The sequence below is a fragment of the Esox lucius genome, chromosome 11, assembly GCF_011004845.1.
Source record: "Esox lucius isolate fEsoLuc1 chromosome 11, fEsoLuc1.pri, whole genome shotgun sequence".
Taxonomy (NCBI): domain Eukaryota; kingdom Metazoa; phylum Chordata; class Actinopteri; order Esociformes; family Esocidae; genus Esox; species Esox lucius.
The window spans coordinates 1288248-1313932 of NC_047579.1; the positions used below are offsets into that span (position 1 = coordinate 1288248).

Here is a 25685-nt window from a genome sequence, read left to right on the forward strand (position 1 = left end):
TGTGTAGTAGGCCTTGGGTTTCTCCTGGTGCAGGACAATGCCCAGCCTCATGTGGCCAGAGTGTATAGGCAGTTCCTGGATGAGGAAGGCCTTGATGGCATTGACTGGCCCTCACGTTCCCCAGACCTGAATCCAACTGAGAACCTCTGCAGGGCTCCAAACTGCGACTAAAATGGTCACATTTGCGACCAAATATATTTATTTGTACAATACAAATGTACTCCCTTTGATTGTAAAATTTGCATCCTATGTGCATGTTTTATAACCAGTAGCCTATCGTTTCATTTGTTTTGTTAACGTCATTCATTTATACAAAGTCTGGCCCCCTTCCACTATGGCGAAAACAAAAAAAATTCTTGGCCGACCGCCAAGCCTCATTAGCCGGTTGAAACCGGTTAACCGATTAGTTTAAAATTTGCTCTATTTGAAATAACAGCCATTTCGAGCCGCGCCTGCAATTTCCGCTCTGTTTGCGCCTCTTATATGCTATTGTCTATGGTTTGCAATGAGACATTTTAATATTTTATTAATAAACAAGTGTTTTCTGTCGGCTGCAAAGATTAGGTTGACGATAGCCTACTGACTTGCGATCTTTTTATATATATATATATATATATATATATATATATATATATATATATATATATATATATATATATATATATATATATATATATATATATATATATATATATATATATATATATATATATATATATATATATATATATATATATATATATATATATATATATATATATATATATATATATATATATAGCCTACATACATTTTTTCCTTTTGGATAGTTCTGTGTAGAAACAGCTTTCTGTAGATAATAGATATATTTCAAATTTTTCAGGCCTGTGAGGCGAGTAGGCTACGGTTCGGTTCATGATGATATAATCTCCAGTTCATGCGCCGTAGCCTTATGTTGTGATTATTTATTCGTCTGCTATATTAATGTTCGGCTGTTCAGTGTGAACATGGTTTTTCAGCTCAAAACAGGATCAAATCTAAAGTACGCAATTCACTCCATGTGTCAACCTTGGAAGATTTGATCAGGATCACCGCTAAAGGTCCATCACTTGAACAGTTTGATCCTGAACCATGTGTCAAATGCTGGCTTTCTGCAAAAAAGAAGAGGAGACGGCCAAACTACACTCAGTGGCCAAGTGATATGGACATAATCATGGTCTGTGGCAGTGACACTGGCTCAGATTCTGCGTAATTTTTTTTATTTGACTGTATATAGTTCATAAGTCGGAAGAGGAGAGACATGCACACAACAAGGTGAATGAAAGGAAGTGCATTGTTATGTGGCTCTTAAAAAAATTATTTGGCACCTGTTTTTTTCCCCTATAGGAGCCAATGGCTCCTTAATTGATTTTTTGGTTTGGAGCCCTGCTCTGGTATGTTGTTTATCATTGCATCCGACGCCACCAAGTAGCTCTAGAGACTGTCCAGGAGGTCACTGATGCCCTGATCCAAGTCTGGGAGGAGATCCCCCAGGACACCATCTGCCATCTCATCAGGAGCATGCCCAGACGTTGTCGGGAGTGCAGACAGGCACGTGGGGGCCATACACACTACTGAGTCACATTATGAGTTGCTGTGATGAAATTCACCCAAGTTGGAACAGCCCAATTGTTTACAAATTACACAATATACAGTAAAGATTTGGATTTATACATTTTTTTTTATCGAGACCCGATGTGTGATTTAATTTTTTTGACCAGTGTATATTGGACCCGGGTGAACCAGCAGTCAGAGCCCCAAACCACATATACTGCTGCAGCATGGATTCAAATCCTGCACACCGCCATTTCAACCACCAAAATACTTTCCCAATGTTTCTGTCACATAAGCCACAAATGCATAAAACATGTAGATTAAAAAAAATATATAGAGAGAAAAAGTGAGCACATTTAGGTGACACTCCCAATGTTGTCAGTACATGAACAATGTTCATAATGATAAGACAGTGCTCATTCACTCAGCATGTAACGAAGACCACAGACTCAAGCCCTTATCACATAATAATACATTATTAATCCTAAAAACAGAAATGACAAAGCTAGGATGTTAGCATAAATACAAATGACACTATCGCCTCCTCTTATATTCTGCGCACAATTAAACATACTTGTTAGCCATCTCTGAGCCTGGGGAGCTGGAGTACAGATGGCTTTTTCTCATTCTACCTCCAAGTTCTGAAGTCAGTCCCTGATTAGAATGAAAAACCGTTGCCCAGGCTACAGAACACTAAACAGCCGTTGAATAAGGTTCCAGCCAAAAGGCAAATGTAGTTTAAAGATGACACATCCACATCAGATTTTTTTTTAGGACCACCAACAGAAAGAAATCACTTAAAAACTCTCTTAGCAGTGTTGTTGACATATACTTGTATGTGACCAACCGTCAAAAGAAGAAAGTGTAATTTATGGGATTGTCAGGTAAGACACACTCACCCAGGTTCTGGCGATACTCCGACTTGATGCCAATCTGAAGCAGTTGGTTCTCAAACAGAACCCCGTTGTTCTTACACACAAACCTGAGAAAAAGCAATAGGCAGACCAACAAACGAAACAGAGGAGGAGAATTAAATAGTTAAGATTTGCAATTCAAGATTTAAAAACCTGCACAAATACCAATTCCTATAAAGGCTCTGTAAACTCACAGTTCACACATATCTTCACACCACCCCTTGTGCCTCCATAAACTGGACAAATGGACCTTAGTGACGGTGAATATTTTGTGCAACTAAGTGCCTCATTGCAGTTATTAATATAAATTGGCTTAGAACCCCAAAAGGCTACCATGACCAGACAGAAAGAGACACTGAGGAAAGAGGAGCGCATGAGCTCTTACTTGTTGAGAAGCTCGTCTGACTCGGGCAGAGGAGGGGCGGGATCCTCAGAGGCCGCAGAAGGAGGAGCAGAGCTGAGAGGGAAGAGGAGAAATGATGGAGAAAGGGAGGAAAAAAAAGAAGGATCCGGAGAGTAGGTTTGAAGGGAGACCAACAGGGTTACAGATAGAAACATTTAGAGAAATGTGGAGAGACAGATGGGGTGTGGGTGTGTTTCATGGGAGAACCAAAGCAGTGACTCATGACAAAATTAAGGGAAGAGAGGGGGAAGGAAAAGGCAGAAGTGGGTTAGTACAAGCAATGAGTAAAAAAAGAAAAAAAAACGTGAATAACAATAAAAAAAAAATTGGCCAACCAATAGTGTGGTACGTTTTTGTACAATCGAATATGCAGCCTAGCACAGGTCTGTTTGGGTGAATTCATGTGTGGGCATTGTTATTAGTTTGTATCAGTTTGCTCGAATTCCTATGAAAGTGAGAACAAGTATGAGTTTCATGCAAGGACCTTTTGGGAAAGTCCTCACAATTTATTTTATGCTTAGGTTTAATTTTAGAAATCAGGGTTAGGTTCAGGAGTAAAGGTTAAGTTTAGGTCAAATGCTTTCTGAAGTCAAAAAAATAAACAAAAACAATCGGTCCTCACATAGGAATTCGAGCATGCGTGCGTGTTTATGCACGTATATTTGGGTGCAATGTGAAGAGGCAGTCAGCCATTTTGTTTCTGGCCCCTTACTCCGCATCGCCAGGGCCCTCCGCCAACCGCGAGTCAGGGGCCTCGGGAGCGTGCAGAGCGCTGCCATTGTCCGAGGACGAGTGACGCATAAGCAGGCACGCGTACAGCCAGACCACACACACACACACACACACACACACACACACACACACACACACACACACACACACACACACACACACACACACACACACACACACACACACACACACACACACACACACACACACACACACACACACACACACACACACACACACACACACACACACACACACACACAAAAAAAAAAGGGGGGAAGAAGAGAAAGCGAGAAAGACAGTCACATACAGCGAGATAAAAAGAGAACAGACAAAAGATTAGACATAGAAGACGCAGAAGAAACGAGCTCACAGACGAGCAGAGAAAAGAACACGAACAACAAGGCTTTTCGTCCTATTCTACCAAGGTGGCCATAAAACAGCATCACAAAGATGCACTCCAGTCGTGTGGTCACCCCACTGACATGGCTGAAAACAAGTTCTCGTTTTCAGCAACAACCTAGGAGCTATTATGGTTAACTGCTGTGTTTGGGGACAGAACCACAGGCCTTTGACCAGGCCGGTACGGAAATCTGATCTACCTCATCTCACCAAACGGTCAAACGAACGATATGCAAGGTGGGACTTCTCAGCTAGAAATTTTTCAGATGGATGATCAGCCTCGTTCAACATGGAAAAAGGAAATCTGGGCTGATCCTAAATCTGGGGTCTACAGGTTCAACTAATTAAAGGGTGAACTTTCACCTCAGGAAGCCATCGTCGTTCACTCTGGTAGAGGAAGCGGCGGGCCCTGCCTCTGAAAACACATCGACCAATAGGCTGCCAGCGCTTGGAGCAGGCCCGCCAACGGGAGCAGCAGAACGGAGACCAAGCAGGTCTGATGAAGGTGATGGGGTGGACTGAAAGAAAAAGTGAAAGACAGTGAGGGAGAGCAAAAGAGAACAGCTGCAGTACATTGGAGTTCTAAACCAGCCCATTTAGCAGGCAATGGCTGCGGTTCTCCTGAAGTGATTACAATCTTTCAACTGCTCCTAATATTTCAATACTGTGCCCTGTAGTCTCTACAAAGTTCTCATTTGTTGAACAGTTGTAATAGTCACTGTATATCCAATTGCACCCTTACTCAGATTAGTTTCTGCTACTTTTTGATTTTAACTGGGTAGAGAGGAGGGTAACATTTGGCGGGATATTAAGTGCATGGAATCGGGATGCTCACAGCATTTGAGGCGGCGATGGCAGCCTCGCCTCCTCTGTCTGCTCCCCCATTGAGCTCGCCCCTCTCCTTGCCATCCTCCAGTTCCACCGACACAGCGCCCGGACCCTTCTTCTTCTTCAGCTTGGCCAAGATGGATGACTCCCGCTCTGGGAATGGGGGCATCTCCTCCAACACAGTGGCCTGGGGAGGATGAGACAGAACGGACAACAGAGGGGACGATAGAGAGATTGCAGGGGAAAAACAGGGAGGATGACAGAGACAGACAGACAGGGAGAAATATAATTTAGCTTCCTGTAAACCAGTGTTCCCCAATCCTGGTCCTCAGGACCCAAAAGGTTGCACGTTTTAGTTTTTGCCCTGGCACTCACACACCTGTTTCAAATTTTACCCTACCACTTACACACTTGATTGATATAATCAACCTATCATCAAGTATTTAATTTGAAACAGGTGTGAGAGTGCCTGGGCAAAAACAAAAACATGCACCCCTGATACAGCAACCTTTCCCTTACAGGCCAGCTCCACAAACAGCTCCACTTAGTTACTATAAGGATTTTGTTATGGTCCTCACCAACACATCTGTGCTGGCAATGGAAGAGAGCTTGAGGTACTCCACAGCCCTCTGCTGCAGCTCCACGTCCGAGTTCCTGATCTGGCTGTCAGAACGAAGCACCTCCTGGATGGTGGCCTTGGTCTCTGGAAACAAGTTGATGAACTTGATGTAGGCAGAAAGCAGCAGGGCACGCGTTGGCACTGAACACAGGTGGAACTTAGAGTGGAGCAGGTTGAACTGGACCAGAGGACTAGAGGAAGGGGTGAGAGTGGGACAGAGACGTTACATTGAAATGAATTAAATGGAAACAAAGAAATAATAGGAAGAATAACAAAGAAAAAAGACAGAAAGAAACAACAAATCAAAGGAATGGAGGATGCGAAGAGTGAGGGAAAAGGTAACAAAAAGGCAGAATCATAAGAGCGGCAGAATAAAAACATGAATGCATCTGAAAATAATCAGCAGATTTTTATGCATCTCAGGTTGAGAGGGTCTCACCTGGAACGCGGGTCCCCAGCGATGAGGTTTCCAAACTCTCCCAGGATGTAACCGCCCACCTTCACCATGTTCTCATGACAAGCTGGGGCCTGCAGCGCCTGGAGACAGTTAAACTCATTTGCATTGTGCTACGATAACAGCAAACAAGAATAAACTATAAATACAATGCATTTTATAAAGCCCTCTGAACATCAGCAGGTCATAAAGTGCTACATCCTGTTTTTCTTTCTTAGTGGGTTGCAAGTCATGGTAAATCATTTCCATGTAGGGGAAACACGGGGAACCCTCCTTACCTCAAAAACAGTCTTAGCGGCGTATCCCTGTACATCATCACGGTTGATGACGATTTGGATGACACGGTACCAGACCTCCTCGCTGACGTAGTCGCCGGCGATGCGGATGAGGTTCAGGATGGTATCCACATACCAGGAGTAGTCCACAGCGTACTTCTCTGCCAGGATGGCCACTTTCAACACCTAGAAAAGAAGCAACAAGGGGTTTTACGCTGTTCTTGTGTCCTCCAGGATTACGTGAACACTTTGTGAAGCAGTAGATAAATAAATGGTAATTAAGTAATGAACAGAACTACTTCCAGCGTGACACGGTTTGGTAAATGGAGGCGACATACACCCAAATTATACCAACGCATCCACCCAACCACCCACCATCTCTTCTCTGATGGAGTAGTCGGCTGTCTCCAGGTAACTCAGCATCTCAGCGACTATTTGCTTGGCATTGCTACGGTCACACATGGCATAGAGCAGGTCGGCGGCCCTCTGGCGAACACTCACATCTCTCTCAGTCTGTAGGGAGAAAAACAAAGTGGAAAGAAAGTGGAAGAAAGAAGTTTAAAAGAACAACAAATAAGAAACCAGGCAAGCCTAATTCAGCCGGCCCGCAATAAAAAGAGATGATGGACGTTGCCCTCGCCAGAGGCAAACCCGGATCTCCAACATGAAAAGCTGTGTCTTTAACCACTACGCCACAGAGCAATACATTTGCCGGGTGTCGGTATAGCCTCTTGACATTGTATAATTTTGTAATGCAGTAACATCATGCAGTTTGAATATTTAGCTAGACACCATTAAGCAATGTTTCTTATTTTATCTTATAAGTTTACCTCCACCACAAATAGCATCTATGAACTGTATGGCATTTGTCACTGGCTGTTTTAACAGCTTATTAGCCATTCGTGAATGACATTGATACAGTAACTTTCAATATAGGTGACGATAACTGACATTTTCTCAAATGAAAGACGAGAGAATCGTGGAGCGAGCAAAGCTTTTGTCTATCCTGAACAAATCCTAAGACATACTTTAAAAATAATAGCAATAGAACAGTAAACAGTTTTATTTTAGGCTTCCTATAACATAGCCTAGCTAATGAAGGTTGTAGCAAGCAAAACTTTGGTGTATCCTGAACATTCGCTCTTCTAGGTGGGCTCTGCTTACATGGTCTGGCAAAAAAGCAAAATAGATTTTACAATATCACCAGAGGGCATTTAGCATAGAAGTCAATCAAAAAGCCAGGGGTGTTTGTCAGAGGCAGACCTTGAGGGCATTGATGACAGTCTCAATGTGGGTCTTGACGGCCTCGTGGGAGAACTCAGAGCTGGCCAAGGTGCACATGCTCTCCAGAGCTAGGTAACGCAGGTTGGTCTCTCTGTGCTGCAGGAACTGGCCCAATTGGTTACAGGCCCTCACAAGCAGGTTGGGCTCACTGGAGGGACATTTCAAACCAGAAGGAGCATATTGTTTTAGTAACATTTGCATGCTTTTCTCATCTGACAATTAGTTCTGAGGAATTCTCAGGCATTCATGCTTTTTTGGGGACTGAGAGAGTTGGAGAGACAATAGAAAGAAATGTACACTGACAGAGCAGTGGGCTGAATTTGAACCCAGGCTAAAGTAGTAAATGGGCACTGGAGGCGGCAGCTTAGATCACTGGACCAACCCAAGCTGTGGTGGATACACTCTTCCACTCGCTAACTAACATCCCCTGGAACATTACTCAGCATCTCAGTGACAGAGGGGAGAGAGATTCCGGAAGGACTTTTACCCAAATGACAAACCTCCTCAAATATGAAAACAGGAAATGACAAAGGGAAGCTGCCCAGCTCACCTGTCGTAGTGGATGATGAGGGAGATGGCCTCGAACAGAATGGCGTTCTTTGCGTTAGAGTGCTGCACCTTCTTGGACTTGGGCGGCTCCTGGGCCTTGTTCAGGATGGTCTCCAGACACTCCACCAGGCGGCCCTTCACTGCGCCATCTTCTGGAGGGGGATAGCACTGGAGCAGGCGTAGCAGCTTGCAGGACAGCCACGGCGCTGGGACAAAGTAGTAGGTGTAGTCCTGCAGGTCAGTGGAGGCTGAGGACACAATCTGGGGAGGGAGAAAGACAAAGTCTGTGTCACCGTGTTGTTTGGTTATTTGCCATCAGGATAGTGTTGAATGCATCCAACTAGAGCGCATGTAATAAACAAGTAGTTTATACAGCACTACAGCGATTGGATTAGCCTGAATAACCCAAATATTTTGAGCTGTAATGTCTATCTACCTCAACAAGAGGATCCCCCATTCAGAAAAGTCTAGCTACTTTTATTTAGCACTATGCCAGCCGGTAATATTAGCTTGCATTAGCTACAAATGTAGCAACCTAAACAACCAGACACTACATTGGCTGGATGAAATTAAGATTGCTAGTACAGCACTGACCTGGGGAAAAGGCTACTTAACATTAGGCACTGCACACAGACTCACTGTGGCCAGTAATGTCTGAGGCAACATGTTTTTTGAAAGCTGCTGTGTGCTATTATTTGTGTTACATCGGAGTGTTATGTATATTAACGAAGATAAAGCACACGCCAACAGTGTTGGCTGAACTGTATAACGCAAAAAACTGATTCACATTTTCCTACTCCCGCTCTGGGAATGGGGGCGTATAGGTGTATATCGTTATTGGGGTTCAATTCTTGATGAATAATTAAGAAGATAATTAACTAACATTTTATGTGAACATTAAGATTTCATGATATTATGCTAACAGGCACTTCAATTTATATGCATTTAAATCCCAAAGACTGGCATGACTTTATTCACTACCACCCATAAATAGATCATCTGTAGATTTTTTATTCCTTTGTTGTGTCCATTTATGTTACAGAGTTTCCTGGCATAGAATCAAAGTTGGGTCACCTAAATGTTTTTTTCACCTGCCTAATAAGAAAAGTGCATTAGAGTGTTACAAATAAAAATAATACTCCATCAGAAATTATGCTAGCAGAATATTACCAGAATAAGGTAATCTCACCTGCAGAACGTGGCAAATACGAATAAGGAAATTTTACAACGGGTACTCCTAAATGTCCTCCCCAGGTGGCGAAAACAAACCAGTAATACTAATTAGTGACGGGCATTCCCAGTCTTTTTTGCAAACCAGCTCTCCTGGCTCTATTCCCCCTCAAGAGCCAGCTTATTTGGCTCCAGAACTTTCCATATGAAATGCTTAAAAATAACCAAAAAACAAGTGCAAAATCTCCAATGTAAAGACAAACAGGTTACATCTTACATCATCTAAGTCTTAGATCACCTGCTGATTTTTTACTGACATTACCCTACTGGAAAAATTAACACTGAACACAGAAACACACTTTCACCACTATATATGCAGTGCGGATATACAATCTTTAGTAAATTATGATCTTAAAAAGTAAGGGAATTAAGGAGCCATATGAACGGCTCCTTTCACCAATGAGATTCGGTTCCTAACATTCACCAAAAAACGAACCATCACCAGTAGTGATGGGCATCACTATATTATTCGTGACTACTTTGACTAAAATAGCCAACTCATTCCAAACAATTAATCACTAGTATCTAGCGAGTGGTAGCAATATAAGCAGTGGTTCTTTAGTTATGGATTTATTGAAATTACCTTAGCATAGGTGTTGTCAATACTGCGATCAGTTACCTAGGAGGCTAGTCCTAGCTAGAAATTACAAGTTGGCTGAAGCACAAACATGTATAGATGAGAGCTCAACAATCAATCAGGTGAATTGAGCATTTAACTAAACTGCTGATACGAATTGGAAAATGAAAGCACCTTTGCCCATTGGTTCAGTCGGCTGTCAACTGCTGTCTCATTCAGGTCTAGATTTATTTTCATGCTGTTCTTCCAATAAAGGCGTGAATAATTGCTAGTCAAAATAGTTTACCATCTATAGCATGTTTTTTAATGAAGCATGATGGCAAGTAGTGAGCAAACCTAATGTTATACACCTACATTTTTTGTTAGATGTGGCAGGTAGAATTCAGACCTGGTTGTTTTATCTCTCAGTGAGTAGCCATTTGGACTTACTGTTTGTTCAGCATATTTCAATTATCAATTGGCTTATGCTTGAAACCAACTCATCCATATATTTAGAAATAAAACTATTTATAATTTGCTCTGGATTAAGAACATTTCCTAAATTATTTAAATGATATAATAGGAAATGGATTTCTGCAAAATATCAGAAAATGTATGTAATTTTCCCGATTGGCTATTAACAGAAAACAATAGCAACAATAATTACATTGGATAGCAGCTTTTAAAATGCTGAGCAGTGTTTGCAGAGCAATGCTGGCAGTTTTTCTTGGTGCCACTAGAAAATTTTTAGAATTGCAAGTAAAACTGCTTTAAAATTACAAGCATTTATATTATCCCCTTGAAGAAAAGTGAAGTTGAAAGATAGGGAGGGGACACTTACCATGACCACTCCCCCAAAAACACCCTTGACCACACCCTCCACCTAAGCCCAATTTTGATACAGAAAAAACCCTGCTGTTCTCTACCACTAACAGCACCACTAGACTCTTAAAGCGCCTATATTATGACTGCTTTTCAACAACTTGAAAGAGGTCTATAAGTTCCATAAAACATGTTTCTGAAGTTGTTTGCTGGAAATAGCTTGTAGGAAAAGATACTTACCTCCCCCTATTACCCTCTGTTTCAGTCCCTTTCAAAGTGTTCTGTTTTCTGCTGCTCATTGCATATTCATTAGCTGCTGCTCCTTTGCCCACGCCCACTCTAACTGTTACCATGGTAGCGGGGAGAGCATAGTAGTAACGGTCTAACGTAATTTGCTAGCTAAAATGTTAGTTTGCCAAAACACTTCTTGGTTAGTTCGTGTAGAATTGCAAAATAAAGACTAATTGTATGGAACTACTTACATGTCCCTTGTCTGCAGGTATTGCATGCAAAGTTGGAATTGCGCACTCTTTTAGCAAAGGTTTCTGGGCTAATCCTGCCTTGTGCTGACCAAAGTTGGAGAAACAGCCCGTTTCAAAGTGGTTAGCACAAACCGACAATTTTTTGACAACTGTAGCAGGGACATTGCCTTCATATTAATTCAAGCCATGCCGCTCTTCTGTCCTCTGCGGTTGGGACGCGATGGAGTGTTTTGTGCTCCTCTTTACAGCCAACAACAGTACAGAAGAAGTTACTGCTGTACCTGGTGGGTGGAGCCTATAGACGGTGGAGACATTAGGTATGCTCTGTTGGGAGGGGGTGGAGGGTGGGAATATTCAACTTTTTCGGACTGTGACGTCACAGTCTGAGGAGTTTTCTAAAAGCTCACCCAGAGACTGAAGACAGAGGACATTCAGAAACCCAAATCTCACTCAAAACAGCATGGATGTTTTTTTTCAAGTTTGTATGCGTGCACCAGAGACACAAAAGAACAAACCAAAATCCAGAAAAAGTGATTTTTTTTCATAATATGGGCACTTTAAAAAGTATATAAAAATTAGTAGTGCTAAAAGATGAGACTCACCCTGCTCAGACGAGACACGGCCAGGGACACGCAGGTCTTGAACTCATCTGGGTTCTTCGAGCTGAGACACGTAATAAGAGAGATGGCTGCCGTAACAACGCCCTGCGAGATACAGCGGACACATTGTCAAACACAATGAAGAACCTAAAACATCACAAACTACAAAATTTGACATTATAGCGAATTAACATTATCCAGAGTTTATCAAAGTTTAATAATCTTATTCAAGGAAAGAAAATGTTTCACCTTGATGGCTCTGGGATTCAATCCAGCAAATGAGCCATTGTGACAACAATATGCAATTCAATGCTAACAGAGTTAAGCATTCCAGTCTGTATAGGGCTGACAAAAAACCAAGCAGTTCGCTTTGCAGTATCCCCAGATAGTTTTCAGGGGGAACCAGAAGTTGGGTGGAAGGCCACTGTAACCCACTGTTTGCCGGGGGTTCCATAATCTATAGCTCTGATGCACCAGAGCAAGCCAGCATCAATCCACACCAGAAACTCACTTCAGTGCTATACCATTTTGGTTTGACAGGTATCAAATTTCAGCAGTAAAGCAAAAAAGACCTGTGTGAATGTGACAATTATTTTTGCTACAAAAAATATTTCTTTTGTAGCAGAAATATGAAAACATAATGAAAACAATAATGAAAACAGACCAGAGGTATGAAAATGTGCTATAAGATCATCATTCAATCATTACTAAAATAAATTACATATTTTATTTTGCCCAATGTCTCTCTCACCATGTGTTGGTCATTGAGGAGATGGACCACGCGAGAAGTCCACTCCCCCATCAGGACCAGGTCTGGGGAGGCCTTGTACAGACGCAGCAGACACAAAGCAGCCGACTGCTTCACACTGTCCATGGTGTCCCTGGAAATCAGAAACAACACAGCTAGGAAGGACTTCTGAAATCTGGGGGTATCTGAAAACTCTTCATCCTGTTCCCCAAACACACTTTTTTTGAGACACCTTAAAAGTGATGGGACAATGCAGAATGCCAGCTTGGGAGAAAATAAGAGTAAGTTCCTTGCTCAAGGGAATATCATATTTAATCTGCAGCTTCATCATAACATGTGCCAACCACTAAGCTGTCTGGCCTCCCTTAGCATGCGATTACATGACAGAAGTTAAAGGAGACCATTTCCTCCCTTCTCTTCCCTCCTGAACTCACCCATGTCCCTTCCTCCCTCTAGTCTTACCCAGCCACCAGAATGCGTGGGATCTCTCCAGCGAAGGCCTCGGCCATCTCACGGCTGCCCACGTTGGCAATGCAGTGCAGGGCGAGGCACATGAAGGTGGGGTTACGGCTGGACAGGTCATTCTTGATGGCGTTGTTGATGAGGCGGATCAGCTCGCTGTTGCTGTTCACCAGAACAGAGATAAACAGGTAGCCCTGGAGGAGGGAAAGACAATGTCCACAGCCTTTTTAAAACTACATCTGACAGGTTCACAATTCTCCCAAAAGCCACAGTAGGGGCAAGGAGAAATGGGTTATTTCAGCAGAAGAATAAACCCTGAGAGGAACAGTGTGTGTGTGTGTGTGTGTGTGTGTGTGTGTGTGTGTGTGTGTGTGTGAGACTATCCATGTCTACATTTTACTTGAGGGCAATGTGCAAAACCCTTCTTAGAAAGTCAACAAACTGAAACAACTGTTTCAATTGTTTAACAATTTAGAACAATGATTTCTACACCATCAATTCTCTCAAGTGAGATGAACATGTGCCTTTTGGTAACCAGGAATGGCAGACTTATACCCCGGACGTTTGGAACAGTCAGCCATTGTTGGCTGTGCCGAGGTGACGACCTCGTCTTTTCATGACACTGTCGGAAGAGATGGGGGGAGGGGTCACCTAAAGAGGCGAATATGATTCAGAGGGCCGAGGAGGAAAAGGGGGAAGAGTGAAAAAAGAATGGGACAACGTTAAGAGAAGCACGACAAAGGGAGCGGTTGGGAGAGATGGGAGGAAGCCCTGCGGAGGAGTTTATACCTCCCTGCTCGCTTTTTTGTCCCCCATGTCCCAAATGACTCCCTTTTAATTCCCTTAATTCCCTTGCGGTGCCGCCGTGAAAAGTAGCACACAACGTTGGGAACAAGGGCGGCGTTTTGGATGCACCGGTGTGACTGAATCAGAACCAGGGAGACGAAGCAAGGCAATCATTACGGCGTTGCCTGAGCCGTGGGAGCCTGCCGCCACGCTTCACATCGGAGCTGTCCTCTAATTTAATCACACTCATGTCATTCCCATCCAAACTGTTGTTTTCAAGGGAGCATCCTTAAATATACAGCTTTTCTTAACTGTGGTATAACAGTACTTCAATTCATCCAAATGTCAGTTCACAGAATCCTCCATTCCGGCAGTCTGACACCATCTCCTTTGACTGAACCCACTCTAAGCCGCAGCATGGGGCGGCCCAGCCCAGTCAGTACCCCCCCAGCACAGGGTCCAATCTGGCCCACTGCTCTTTCAGCATAAAAAAAACTATTTGTTACTGTTTCTATCAAATACATCTAAATACAGCCATTACACAGAATAAGCTGCTGGGGAGAAAAAGTGAGAGTTTTTAGTTTTCTTGAGCAGCTTAGACAGTTGTGTGGTTACTTCCAAATCAGTATTTTCCAAACTTTCCACAGATGTTTACTTGCACACTTACGCAGTTCCTGATTTTAATGTATGGAATTAGTTGGAGCGACAGTTCACAATTGAAGGATGCACGGAATCATGCAAGTGCACACTTTCGGGAAAAGGTTGGAGAACAGGGACTTATTCGGTTATTATTTGTAATGCTGTCGGGGTTGTCCCCAAAGCCAAAACAGCCAGCTGAGCCAAATACGCATATTGATAAAGTTTGACAATTTAAATCCAAAATACTTATGCATGGAAATTTATACGGAATGCTCAAATGGTGCTAACATCCGTTATTCAAGTTGATGGAACTCTTGCTTTGTTGGCAGGTGAAACATAAAATACAAGCTTATCCACAATTGGGTCATCCAGAATTGCATGCATTATTCCAGTTGGGGGAACTCTTTCTATGAGCTTTGGCATCTAGTAACTGGCTTTCACCTAAATGCATGCTCTAATGTGATGAGGGAGCAAAGGAATCAATAGAGTTTCATTTAGAGTGATTGCTATCACAGGCTTATATAATACTTAATCATTAGTGACAGTGTGTGAGGGACTCATATTGAGACTCAACTGATCTTTATAGGTCTATCACTTGTGATGCATCTATAAAGACTATTACAAAGCTTTTTCATCTATACTACAAGATTCTACATGCAACCAAAATTTAAAAGTAGGATTCTCTGCCACTAAACTCCATTCTGAGTTTTTCAATTATCCCCATAATCTTTTTAAATCACACATGCTTTCACTTAGAAGGCCATCGCTGATAAGTTTGTCATTAAGAACAAAACATACTTCCTACAACTGATTTGGTTGTATCTGCTGGCTATCTTGAAGGTACAAGCCAGTCTATAATCACACCTCTGTCATTTTTAAGCTCCTCCAAAGAAACACTGTTCTCAAAAAGTGACCTCACATCATCTTAGTCATCACCACCAAGTACAATCCAAATTAGGTTTAGATATGCAGCAGGTGGTATGAGGAGGGGAATGCACGGCTCCCTCTTTTTCAATAGGATTCCTTGGTCACTAATTTTGTCAATAAAACCAATTATTTGTTTGCAATGATTTTCAGCTGGATGATCATGTGACCAGGGGGACCCTGGGGGACCCTAACAATAACGGCACTTTTCCACTGCATTGTACCGGCTCGACTCTACTCGCCTCGACCCTACCCGCTTTGGGAGATTTTTTCCATTGCATGGTACCAGCTCGACTCGGCTCTAGATGGCTTACCTCGGTTTATTTTCCACTGCATATAGTACCCTGTACCCGCCCATAGTGGCATCACAGGAAAACTGCCATGACTCCACCTCCAACGCGACACACACAGGAACAACAACAGAGATATCGTACACCTAATACCGGTGAAAAGCCCGCATTTGCCTACTAACGTAAACCCTGCAGTGAACAGAAAAATCTACTGAATGAAAGCTTTGAACTTGTCAAATCAAGGTCATAGACCCTGTTTGAAAAACATTGAAAAAAGTAGAACAGAAGCATCGCCCTGCAGTATAAAAGATGACGTAACTGCAATGCTAGATTTAAGTATATACACTAACACCAACACATTTAAAACAACATACATAACCCCTCCATCTCGATTAAAATATATATGTTTTTGCTTTATTAAGTTTATTTATTAGTTTTGCCAAAAGCTTCACAGGCTCTGGTCAAAAGTAGCGTAATTCTAGAGGAACAGGGAGTCATCCTGACAATCGTTGTTTGGTCCAACACTTATTGGGGCGGTTCTTGTGTAAACGCAGTCAACGCATGACATCACTTTAAATCCAATCCCCCTGAAACCAGGGTTGTGTCAATGTTTGAAAAGAGATTGCTTGATTTCACACTGAACATCAGACTTGTCTGTAGATTTCTATGTACATTTTCCAGAATGTTACATCACACCAATTGTTAGAACATTTACTGTTTAAAGCATTTTCTCCCTTCTTTCCAAGAATCAAACCCTAATCTGACAAGAGTAAAGTGAGTGTTGTTTTCACCTCAAGGAAGAAAAGTAAAGTGGAAAGCAACCAGTAATCAATTCAGACTGAAGGTTGACATTGTAAAAGAACTCGTATTGAAACCTTTGACCAAAACCTTTTTACATCCACATCGTATAACCCAATAGTCATACATATCATGACATAAGATAAAATTATGGAATTTTAAAGGCTTTGCTTAGGCAGTGTTATGTTTTGGTCAGAAAGTCTGAACACAAAAGCAGAGCTTGACATTAGACTCAATGACACAACGTTTGTTGATCCGTACATATAAACTGACTACACGATCAAATATTAAATCCTGCCTGAAAACACTATTTTGGGTGTTTTTTTACCGACTACATAATTATGTTTGAACGGAGTTGTTAACCTAACAATACACCAGTATTTATTTTAATTTTGCACCATACATTTTCAACCAATGACATTATACTAAATCATCAGAATATTGATGCATACCAGTTTTGCATGTGATGTGAGACATGAGCTGATACAAGCAATTGTTGTTTACATAAATATGATGCAACGTACATGATTACTTTTTGCCAGACCATGCAAGCGGAGCCGGCCAAGAAGAGTGAATGTCTCTTACTGAGTAAGTGACTGAATACCCATTGTTTAATAGCTTAGTGGTTAGAGATGCAAACTCCCATGTGGGAGATCAGTGCTCAAACCACAACACAGGCAGAATAAAGTATGCATTTGTTCAGGACAGACAAAAATTTGGCTGGCTACATGCTTCATTAGCCATGTTATAGTAAGCCAAAAAACAACTGTTTACGGTTATATTGCAACTATTTCTGGTGGGTTTTTGAAGTATGCATCTGTGCATGCTTTTGGGGTAATGTAGAGCACAACGGTGGCAGAGTAAAAGAGGAGGGGTTTCCACTATTCTCTCATCTTTTCACTGACAGAAAAGTGAGTTATTGTCACCTATATGGATAGTTATTGTATCAACATCATTCACAAATGGAAGAAAAAAAAACATTGTTGATCCATGAAATGTAATAGCTTTGGCAGTGTAAAGCTCATCTTCAGTCTCGCTAGAAATTGCTAGTCTCGCTAGTAAGTAGATACTAGTACGCCCCTTACTGGCTAATAAGCTAAAAATGGTCAGTGGCAAAAGCCATGAAGTTCACAGATGCTATTTGCGGCGGAAGTAATGTTAAGAAATTTTAGCCTGCTTAACACAATGCTTGGTGTGATGTTTATGCCTGACAAAATTATCTAATGTTGAGACGCAATTTTAAGATGAGGTAGTACGTCCCAATCGGTCCCTACAGTAGGCTCTAATTTAACACGCTGAATGTAGTTTATCAACCCTGTTATTGGTTTGGAGGGTAGCTGATGTAGGGAACTATTTTTGAGAACTGTGGAGTTTCGACTAATTGGTTAAAACAATGCAGAACTCTGCACATGTATAGCTAAGTAGTGTAGTAGTTAAAGACGCCACCTGTCACACAGGAGACCCCGGTTCGAATCCAGCCAAGGCAACAACATTCATTCTTTCTAATCATGGGCGGGCCGAAACAGGCTTGCCTGGTTCCTTTTTGTTTTTAAGAAATTATGAAAACATTTACTATAAATATAATTATCACATTTTCATGAAGATACCTGCATTTGATGTGACATAAAATCTTGATAATAAAATAACTGAGTTAATATTCATGGTTACATAATTGACGCAATACACATTCAATCCAACAGGTAGGAGAGTCCCACAAGTTGGTTTCCAGGCTTCTTGTGTGTCACTGCAAGTAAGCATTTAGGCAGGTGTAGTTCACATGAAACTTACTGTCCGTGTCCACTAGGCGTTTAGCATTTTCACATGCCTTCGCTTCTTTCGCTGTTCGCTGTTTTCTTATCAATGAAGGAAGTTACATTATCTAGCTCATGTAGCTAGCAGTATTATGATCAATCAATAAACTATTTCAAATTGTTCTATAGGAGGACAAAGTAGCTACAGGGTAGTAGTACAGTAGTTACTGTAGTGTGTGTATTAGACAACAACGTATTATATTAACTAGCTATTAATAATACCAAATTAAATGTCTTCCTGCTCAGTATTATGCCTAGTAGCCCATATTCCAGATTTATGGAGGGAATAATTGCATTTAAAAAGATTTACACAAAATGATCGCCATACCAAATATGGATTGTGAGAAGTGGAGGCTTGATGCGTTTGCACTGCTGCTTCACCGTAGTAGAGGATTGTGCCAGCAGCACCATTCTTTTTGGGTTGACACTATTCTCTAGTCCCAAGCAACCCTTGGGACTCCTTGTACCGGAGCTCCACCTGGACAATGCCTGGGTCCAGGGGTATTTTTGGCTTACCAAGGCCAAGTGTGACCTGGAGTGGGACCCCGGATTGTGAGGCAGGACACCTTATTTCATCAAGCAATTGGTCCAGCCAAACATCTCGCCATTTGCTCTGGAAATCCAGAATTTTTCCTCTGTGTTGGTTGTAGAATAGTGAGATTGTAGGCTATGGCAGGAACTTTTCATTGATACAGCAGAAAGTAGGAGCAGCCACACCTTCTCTGATTGGCTAACACCTAATGCCAGCTAGTGAAATTCATCTCAAATTTGCATATTATAGGGAGCTCTACTTTCCTGTGCCTCTCACGCCAGCTTTGCACTGCCAGGTATCCCACACTGCCTCACGCACACGGTCAAGTGACTCCATTGACAATTCATTGGGAGGCAAATTTTCGGTAGCGTTTTCACTGGTGCTTTACCCTCGCACCAGGGCTACACCAGTGATTTATGCTAACGTTGGCTCCAGACTTCTGTGTCCACTATACATTTGGTACTAAGGACTTTTAAGGAGGAGCTCAAGTGGGGAGGAAGGGGTAAACTATCAACATGATTTAGGTTTCCGGTAACGAAAAATACAAGGTGATCTTTTTCTGGGAATAAAACAAAGTTTGTTTACAATACCGTGTTAGAACATGAGAAATAAAAAAAAAAATCCTCAAACTCCAGCGACCGGCTACTTCACCTACACTTGTAACACAGCAACTGTAAGCCAATGTATTCATTAGTTTGATAAGTATTTTGAACTAGAACGATTTGGGAGAATTCCAAGGTAATTTTGCATTGTTATTGGTTCTGCAGGCTACATCTCAGCGCCCCATTTTATATTGAGTCAATGGTATCATACCACATTCGGTCATTCCAACTCTTTCCGTTCTGAGTTTTTGCTTCCCTGTATTGTTGCTAAATTCTCTTTTTTTTAGTTTTTAAAATGTCTTGAGGACATGGGCCGTTATGTCTGCATAGTTTCTCTATCCGTATTCCCACACTATGCCATGGACATGCCATGGCTGCAGGGAGTTAAGAGCATTTCTCAGTAGTAGAAATTTGTTCCCTTTTAAAGTGACTGTCTTACCGGCTTTCTTCGGGAAGGTGCAACATGTATGGTAGTATGTGCTTTACAATGCACTATGATTGGTAAAAAAAAAACAAGCCATCAGCTATTATTAGTCAAAAAGACGACACGAACTATACCACACAGAGGGGTGATTAGAACAACCAGTCTAATCTAGTCTGAAAATTGATGGAGTCCTGTTTTGTAGCAATTATTGTGCCATTTGTGAATTGCTCAATCCCACTAGTGGTGGACATATATGTTGTCCTTGGCTTATTTTCTCTGTCTTTGTAAAGACTACAGCCTGATGGGAGCCCTGTTTACACCCTTGAAGGTAGACTTTACAAAAGGAGGTGGTACTAGTTTTTACTGATTCTCAGGAGCTTGTTAGCCAGCTTGTCTTTTTGAGATAGAGAAACCACCGCTGCTTCTGATTTGCCATTACAAGAAGAGCTGGGCATCGCTATTAACTCGGGACATTCTGTTTTGTTTACAATCAGGAAATGTTGATCTCCCAGTTCTAACAGGTAATGCAGAATCAGTTGTGGTGATCATCATGTGTAGCAAGAGCATATTTCCAATTTTGATGGCACATATGGTATTTTAATTGACATATACAGCTAAATAGAGCAGCAGTGACATTTCCATTTAAGTAAATGCAGCACTGAAGTTGCCTGACGACTGTAATCCTTCTACCATCCTTTCATTTGCTACATTTCAGTCTGAAACGGATTTCATTGCAGTGGTTTAGATTACCCAAAGAAAACAGCAATTGGACCATCTTTAAATGATAACATTTTCTTTACATCACTTTACCCATGCATATTCTGGCCCGACCTATCAGAGTCCGGGGAACCAAACACGTTTCTGGAACCAACCAGAGCAGTTTGATTACTGGAATCTAAAAATAATTTGGGAGGTTCTAAGATCCAGACACTTTACAGAGAATGTACAAACATTCGCGGGCACGATAGCATTTGGCTGGAGCAAGGAGTTTGGGCAGCCAGGCAACCAGTGTGTCTTAGAATTTGAAGCACAGTGTCAGCTAATAAACAGGCAAGTGGATGACAAAACAAAATGGGAAACCTATCTTCCGAAAGAGGCACAATTAGAAATTAAGTACCACGAACTGAAAATACAAAAAGACAGCGAGAGAGACAGAATGGAGTCAGAGTATAACACACACATTTACACTAGCACAAGTGACACACACAAACACTCTCACACAGTTAGTGCACAAAAAGACACTCAGGTCTCAGACAAGCAGTCATTTTCCTTGCATAACTACGCACCCACATCTTTAGCTAAGTGACCTGGAATTCAAATGTATTTCAGTAGGGAAACTTGAAAAATTCAGGATATAAGCCTGACTCTAATAATCTTAGTACAAACCAACTTTTCTTTTTGTGAGCCTATATATTTCTACACATTCCTTATGGAGAAAATCAGCATAGAGCCCTAAAACACTAAATAAGCTCTCTAGTACATAATGCACACACACAGTTTACTTACAATCTGTTTCTCTGTGTACTTGTTGGAGCTGAGCAGGTTGACAGCCTCCATGTGTCCAAAGTCGATGTCATGACCAAGCAGGAAGATGAAGAGCAGCTTGCAGACGTACTTCTTCTTGCTGTAGCCATCCAGAGCCTTATCCCCCTTGAACTTTGAGCGGATGTTGGCCAGTTCCTTATTGATCCGCTTGATCTCCGCCTCCTTGCTCTTACCTGGAGAAGAAGTGGGGTGGACGATTTAGTCTGAACATAGCAGGTCCGATGAATCTGTCAGGTCCACTGGTCTAAGCCACAGGTTCCAGTGCATGTATACAGCTGCAGTGTGAGTTCAATTCTGGCTTACCACCATTTCAGCACACTTTCTATTCCATCTCTAACATCTCTATCTATATATAAAAAAATGAAATACATCATATCTTACTGCAACACTGAAGCAGTGTGGAATTGTTTTAAATAATTACAGCCTATTTAAAACAATAATAGAATATTGACAATAGAGACATTAAGTTTAATCTGCTAGCTAGGCTATACATGGGTTATAACATGAAAAAAACAAAAGCTATCTTGCATAGGCAAATTTTACAAAGACCCAGATCAGTCTATATCAATACTCAGTGGACTGTCTTTTGTGTATGGATTTTGTCTCAAACTGTAGCTAAATTATGGTAAACAGATCTAATATATAATGTATATAATGTTTGACTATAATGTTTGACTAAAACTAAATTCACTCGAGATAGGTTTTCCGGACCTGTGAAACCAGCCCGGGAGAAGCTAGCTTTGCACACATTTCTAATCTGTTCAGCACAAAAACTGAATTAATAATAAACATGCTGCATAAGCAAACTGCGCAAGTCTGATGCATGACCATGAAGTTAAGGAAACCACACCTTTCATCATGAGCACCAGTTTAAGGAATGCTTCCAGCAAGAGTCTGTGAAGGGAGTGGTCAAGGAGACAGTTCAACAGGGAGGGGTAGAGGGCCCCAGATGTGGGGGAAAGATAGAGTGGGGTTGAAAGAGTTCTGGGGAATTACATAGGGCCTGTGTAGGTAGTTCTAAGATAAGAAATGGTATATATTTACAGAAGTACTCATATAAACACACTACAAGTAAAAATTTACAACTAATTGGGTAACAGAGAAAATAAATCAGGGAACATTCCAGAAGGGAAGAAAAACAAACACCCGTTGTGAATAGTAGTGAAAGTCAATTAACATTTCACTGCGTGTCAATTTCCAATTCATGTCATTGAAGTTAAGATTCTGAAATGAGAGGTATACGTCATTAGAGTTTCCCAACTCTTGAGTCTAGACCACTTCGACGTCATACTGTGCTTTCAGCCAGCAATCACGGTAACCCCACAACACTGCCCCCCCATCCCCTTTGTGTTGTTCTGCTGTTTATCATATTTGAAAGAATAGGGGCAGGACTAGGCATGTCACCTAATAGAAGAATCCAAGGGAGATAAAAACAAGCACACTGCATTTTAAGGTGCACAAGTTGTGTGAGAGTGGAAATAAATATTCTTTAGCTTTATCATGACAACAGAAGTAAAAGTGTCAAACATTTGTATACTGACAATGCTTGTATAAAGTGTGCATATAAGTACAATGTTCAAATGTCAGAAATTGGGGACATTTTAATTTCCCAAATATAAAAATGTATTGGTTTATGGTAAATATTACAGTTGAGCTTTACAGGCAAAACATTGGTTAACTGTTGAGTTTAGGTTTATGAGAAGTTTTTTGGGATAGGAAGTGTCAAAAAGTATTTATTTTTAGGGGGAATCCATTATCCAAGTTAAATTACAAGTGGGGAGCGTGTGAGACTGCTCGGTATTGGTCGGCTAAACTGACTCAGTAAATTGTAACATTACTCCATCTATGTTCAATGCAATAAATGCCACTAAACTAAGAAAGTAAACTGTAAACACATGGATTGCTGGCTGTGTGTGTCGCGGAAATCTACCCATCCGCATACAAATCATTCACCAGGCTGGGTTACTGTAGCTTCATCTTGAACCGGGATACAATGTAACTGTCCAACCAGCATTGGTCTGATAAATGAATTATCGCACACACACTAATACATAGCAATACTAGCCTTGTAGTATGTGTTGAATAAAACAGTGAGCTAACCCCGCTTCTGTTCTGATGCAGGTAGCGTGAACGGTAGTGGCATCATCTGACGGATTAATTCTGTTTGTAAAAATAGAAACGCTTTCCGCCGTAACGGCCTAGTAATAACAGGCTACCAGTCCTATACAGTACAGCACATCCTCACGCTCAACAGCATATAATCAGAAACACTGTAGACATCGCAAATGGAAAAGGGATGCGGTGCACCAGGAACTGTGCCCGAGAATGACCTCCCGGTAGAAAATTCCCCAGCCCTCAACACCTTACCAGCTACAGTAGTTATGTCACTTTACACCACTTCATTACAGGAAACATATGCAAGAACATGTGTGTTTGGACCAAATGTCTAACACACAAACATGTATAGCTGGCTACACATTTGCCAAGTAAAGGGCACTTACAATTCCGTATGTCCGAAATAAACACAGCTAATCCTCGCATTCCATCTCCCTTCGACACAGCCGGCATTTTTGCTGGTTTCTGTCCTCTGGCCCTTCCCGTAAAAAATGAATAGTCGACGGTCAACTATATCTAACGTAAGCTGGCGTTTAGATGTCAGCTTTCTTGATGGCCAGTGAACGTTCTAACCGTTTCTGATCCTTGACGTTTAACATTAATTGAGTTACGTTACCAATACCTTGCTAGCGCACTAGCTACAAATTACCTAGCGGTATGATTACTTCCAACAGTGTATGTTAGCTAGTTAGCTATCCACGTTAATTAGCCGACGTTTCCGCTGGCTATCGCGTTAGCAAATTCATTCAAACCTTCCCGTCGTTTACGACCAAATTAAGCGAGGTGTATACTACTGTTAGTGAGGATACACGCAGTAGTAACTAACTATATCTAGTCAGTCGCTACTAAATATATTAAACGTTAAATAGATATCAGAGAAAAGGCAGAGTGTCAAAAATACTGTAGCCACTCGGTCTCTGAACAGTGTCAGTGAGTGAGTCACGCAAGGCAAGCTAGCTAAACAGCTAGTAGCTAGCTGGCTAGCTAGCTATATCAAATGTTGGAATACATCACCAATTGACCGTGATCAGTCAGTTTACAACCGTATTTTCACAATATCTCTGCCTAATCCAACAAGGTACACGCGATGGCTAAACCAAAACAATTCGAGGTCGTCAATAATTTCTCAATTCGATACTCGGTAGCCTCGGACAGGGCTCGTGACAGGACAAGCAGCGGGATTACTAGATGCGTTCGTTTTGCGCAGAATCTAGCGCTTCCTTTTCCCTAAACTCGGCCTTTCCGCTTTAATGTGAACGGATTGGTGGAATGAACACTTGGACCCCTGGTGGCACAAAGTCTGCCGTATTCAGCGTAAGTACAATAATTACGTGTTACAATGTTTTGATTACAAAGATTTTAGAGATATTGAGACCCCCCGCCCACAGACACACGCACATACACACACAATGTGACTGTCCTCTGTATTTTACCTTTCCCATTGTCATAGCAATAAGTTTAAGGTTACTACCCAGTACTACCAAATATTTGGATAACTTACGCTGCCTTTCAAAATGACTTATAAACCCTAGATAATAGTTACTAAATGTTGTGGACATTGACAAGCTTTGAACCCACTACACAGCCACATTGGCTCTATGAGGACAATCAGTTGCTCTAGCGACTACTATGGTAGGATGGGCTCCTACAAGCTCAACAATAGTTTTTTGCTGATTAATGGGCTCTTTTGCCATTGCATAAGTGCTGGTATGTAATTCCTCTTTGTGTGAGTAACATTAAAGAAACAGAACCGTTTGGTGGAACTGCATATACTCAAATTGTAAATATTTTAGACTGCCCAATAACTTTACAACTGAACATCATATTAAATGTATAATGCTTCAACTGATTACTATGTTGTGTAAGAAACCAACGTATTAACTTTTTTTAAATGTTTAACTTATAAAAAAACACTCTAAAAAGATGAATACTGTAGAGTCTTTCATGTGTTCTTTGAACTGAAACTGTGGGGAAACCTCTGCAAGTCTTTACAAAAAAAAATTGTAATGGTGCTTCCTATAACTTTTTGAAAAACTTTTATTAGAAGTATCCTTTCACATTTTATCTTGAACAGCTTATAGAGGTTCCCCCAGAGATTTGATGTGAATTACCTAAAAAGGATCCCCCAAGAACCTTTTATTTTTAGAGTGTATGCACTAAGGTGTGGGCAGTAGAATACAAAGAAATATACACTACCGGTCAAACATTTTAGAACTCAAATTTTTTCCTCCATCCATCCATCTTCTTCCGCTTATCCTGGGCCGGGTCGCGGGGGCAGCAGTCTAAGC

At 41.5% G+C, this 25685-nt stretch overlaps 1 protein-coding gene across 6 annotated transcripts in view; it reads right to left on the bottom strand.

Annotated features, from left to right (window-relative positions):
- Window positions 1-24603, bottom strand: part of ap2a1 (adaptor related protein complex 2 subunit alpha 1) — a 32086-nt gene extending 7483 nt beyond the window's left edge. For 2 of the 6 annotated variants that reach the window (XM_010902266.3, XM_010902265.4), the window contains exons 1-14: window positions 23784-24602; window positions 21244-21455; window positions 12932-13125; window positions 12473-12602; window positions 11725-11826; window positions 8034-8293; window positions 7463-7631; window positions 6575-6712; window positions 6203-6385; window positions 5910-6007; window positions 5430-5661; window positions 4859-5038; window positions 4387-4541; window positions 2472-2554 (exon numbers count right to left, since the gene is read on the bottom strand). In XM_010902266.3, the coding sequence (XP_010900568.1) occupies window positions 2472-2554; window positions 4387-4541; window positions 4859-5038; window positions 5430-5661; window positions 5910-6007; window positions 6203-6385; window positions 6575-6712; window positions 7463-7631; window positions 8034-8293; window positions 11725-11826; window positions 12473-12602; window positions 12932-13125; window positions 21244-21455; window positions 23784-23850 (2203 nt within the window). In that variant the 5' untranslated portion in view covers window positions 23851-24602. Of the gene's footprint in view, window positions 1-2471; window positions 2555-2871; window positions 2944-3601; window positions 3662-4386; window positions 4542-4858; window positions 5039-5429; window positions 5662-5909; window positions 6008-6202; window positions 6386-6574; window positions 6713-7462; window positions 7632-8033; window positions 8294-11724; window positions 11827-12472; window positions 12603-12931; window positions 13126-21243; window positions 21456-23783 lie in introns of all 6 variants that reach the window. The other 4 variants (XM_010902261.3, XM_010902262.3, XM_010902263.4 and 1 more) reach the window with 4 other exon arrangements.
- Between the last annotated feature and the right edge of the window lie 1082 nt (window positions 24604-25685).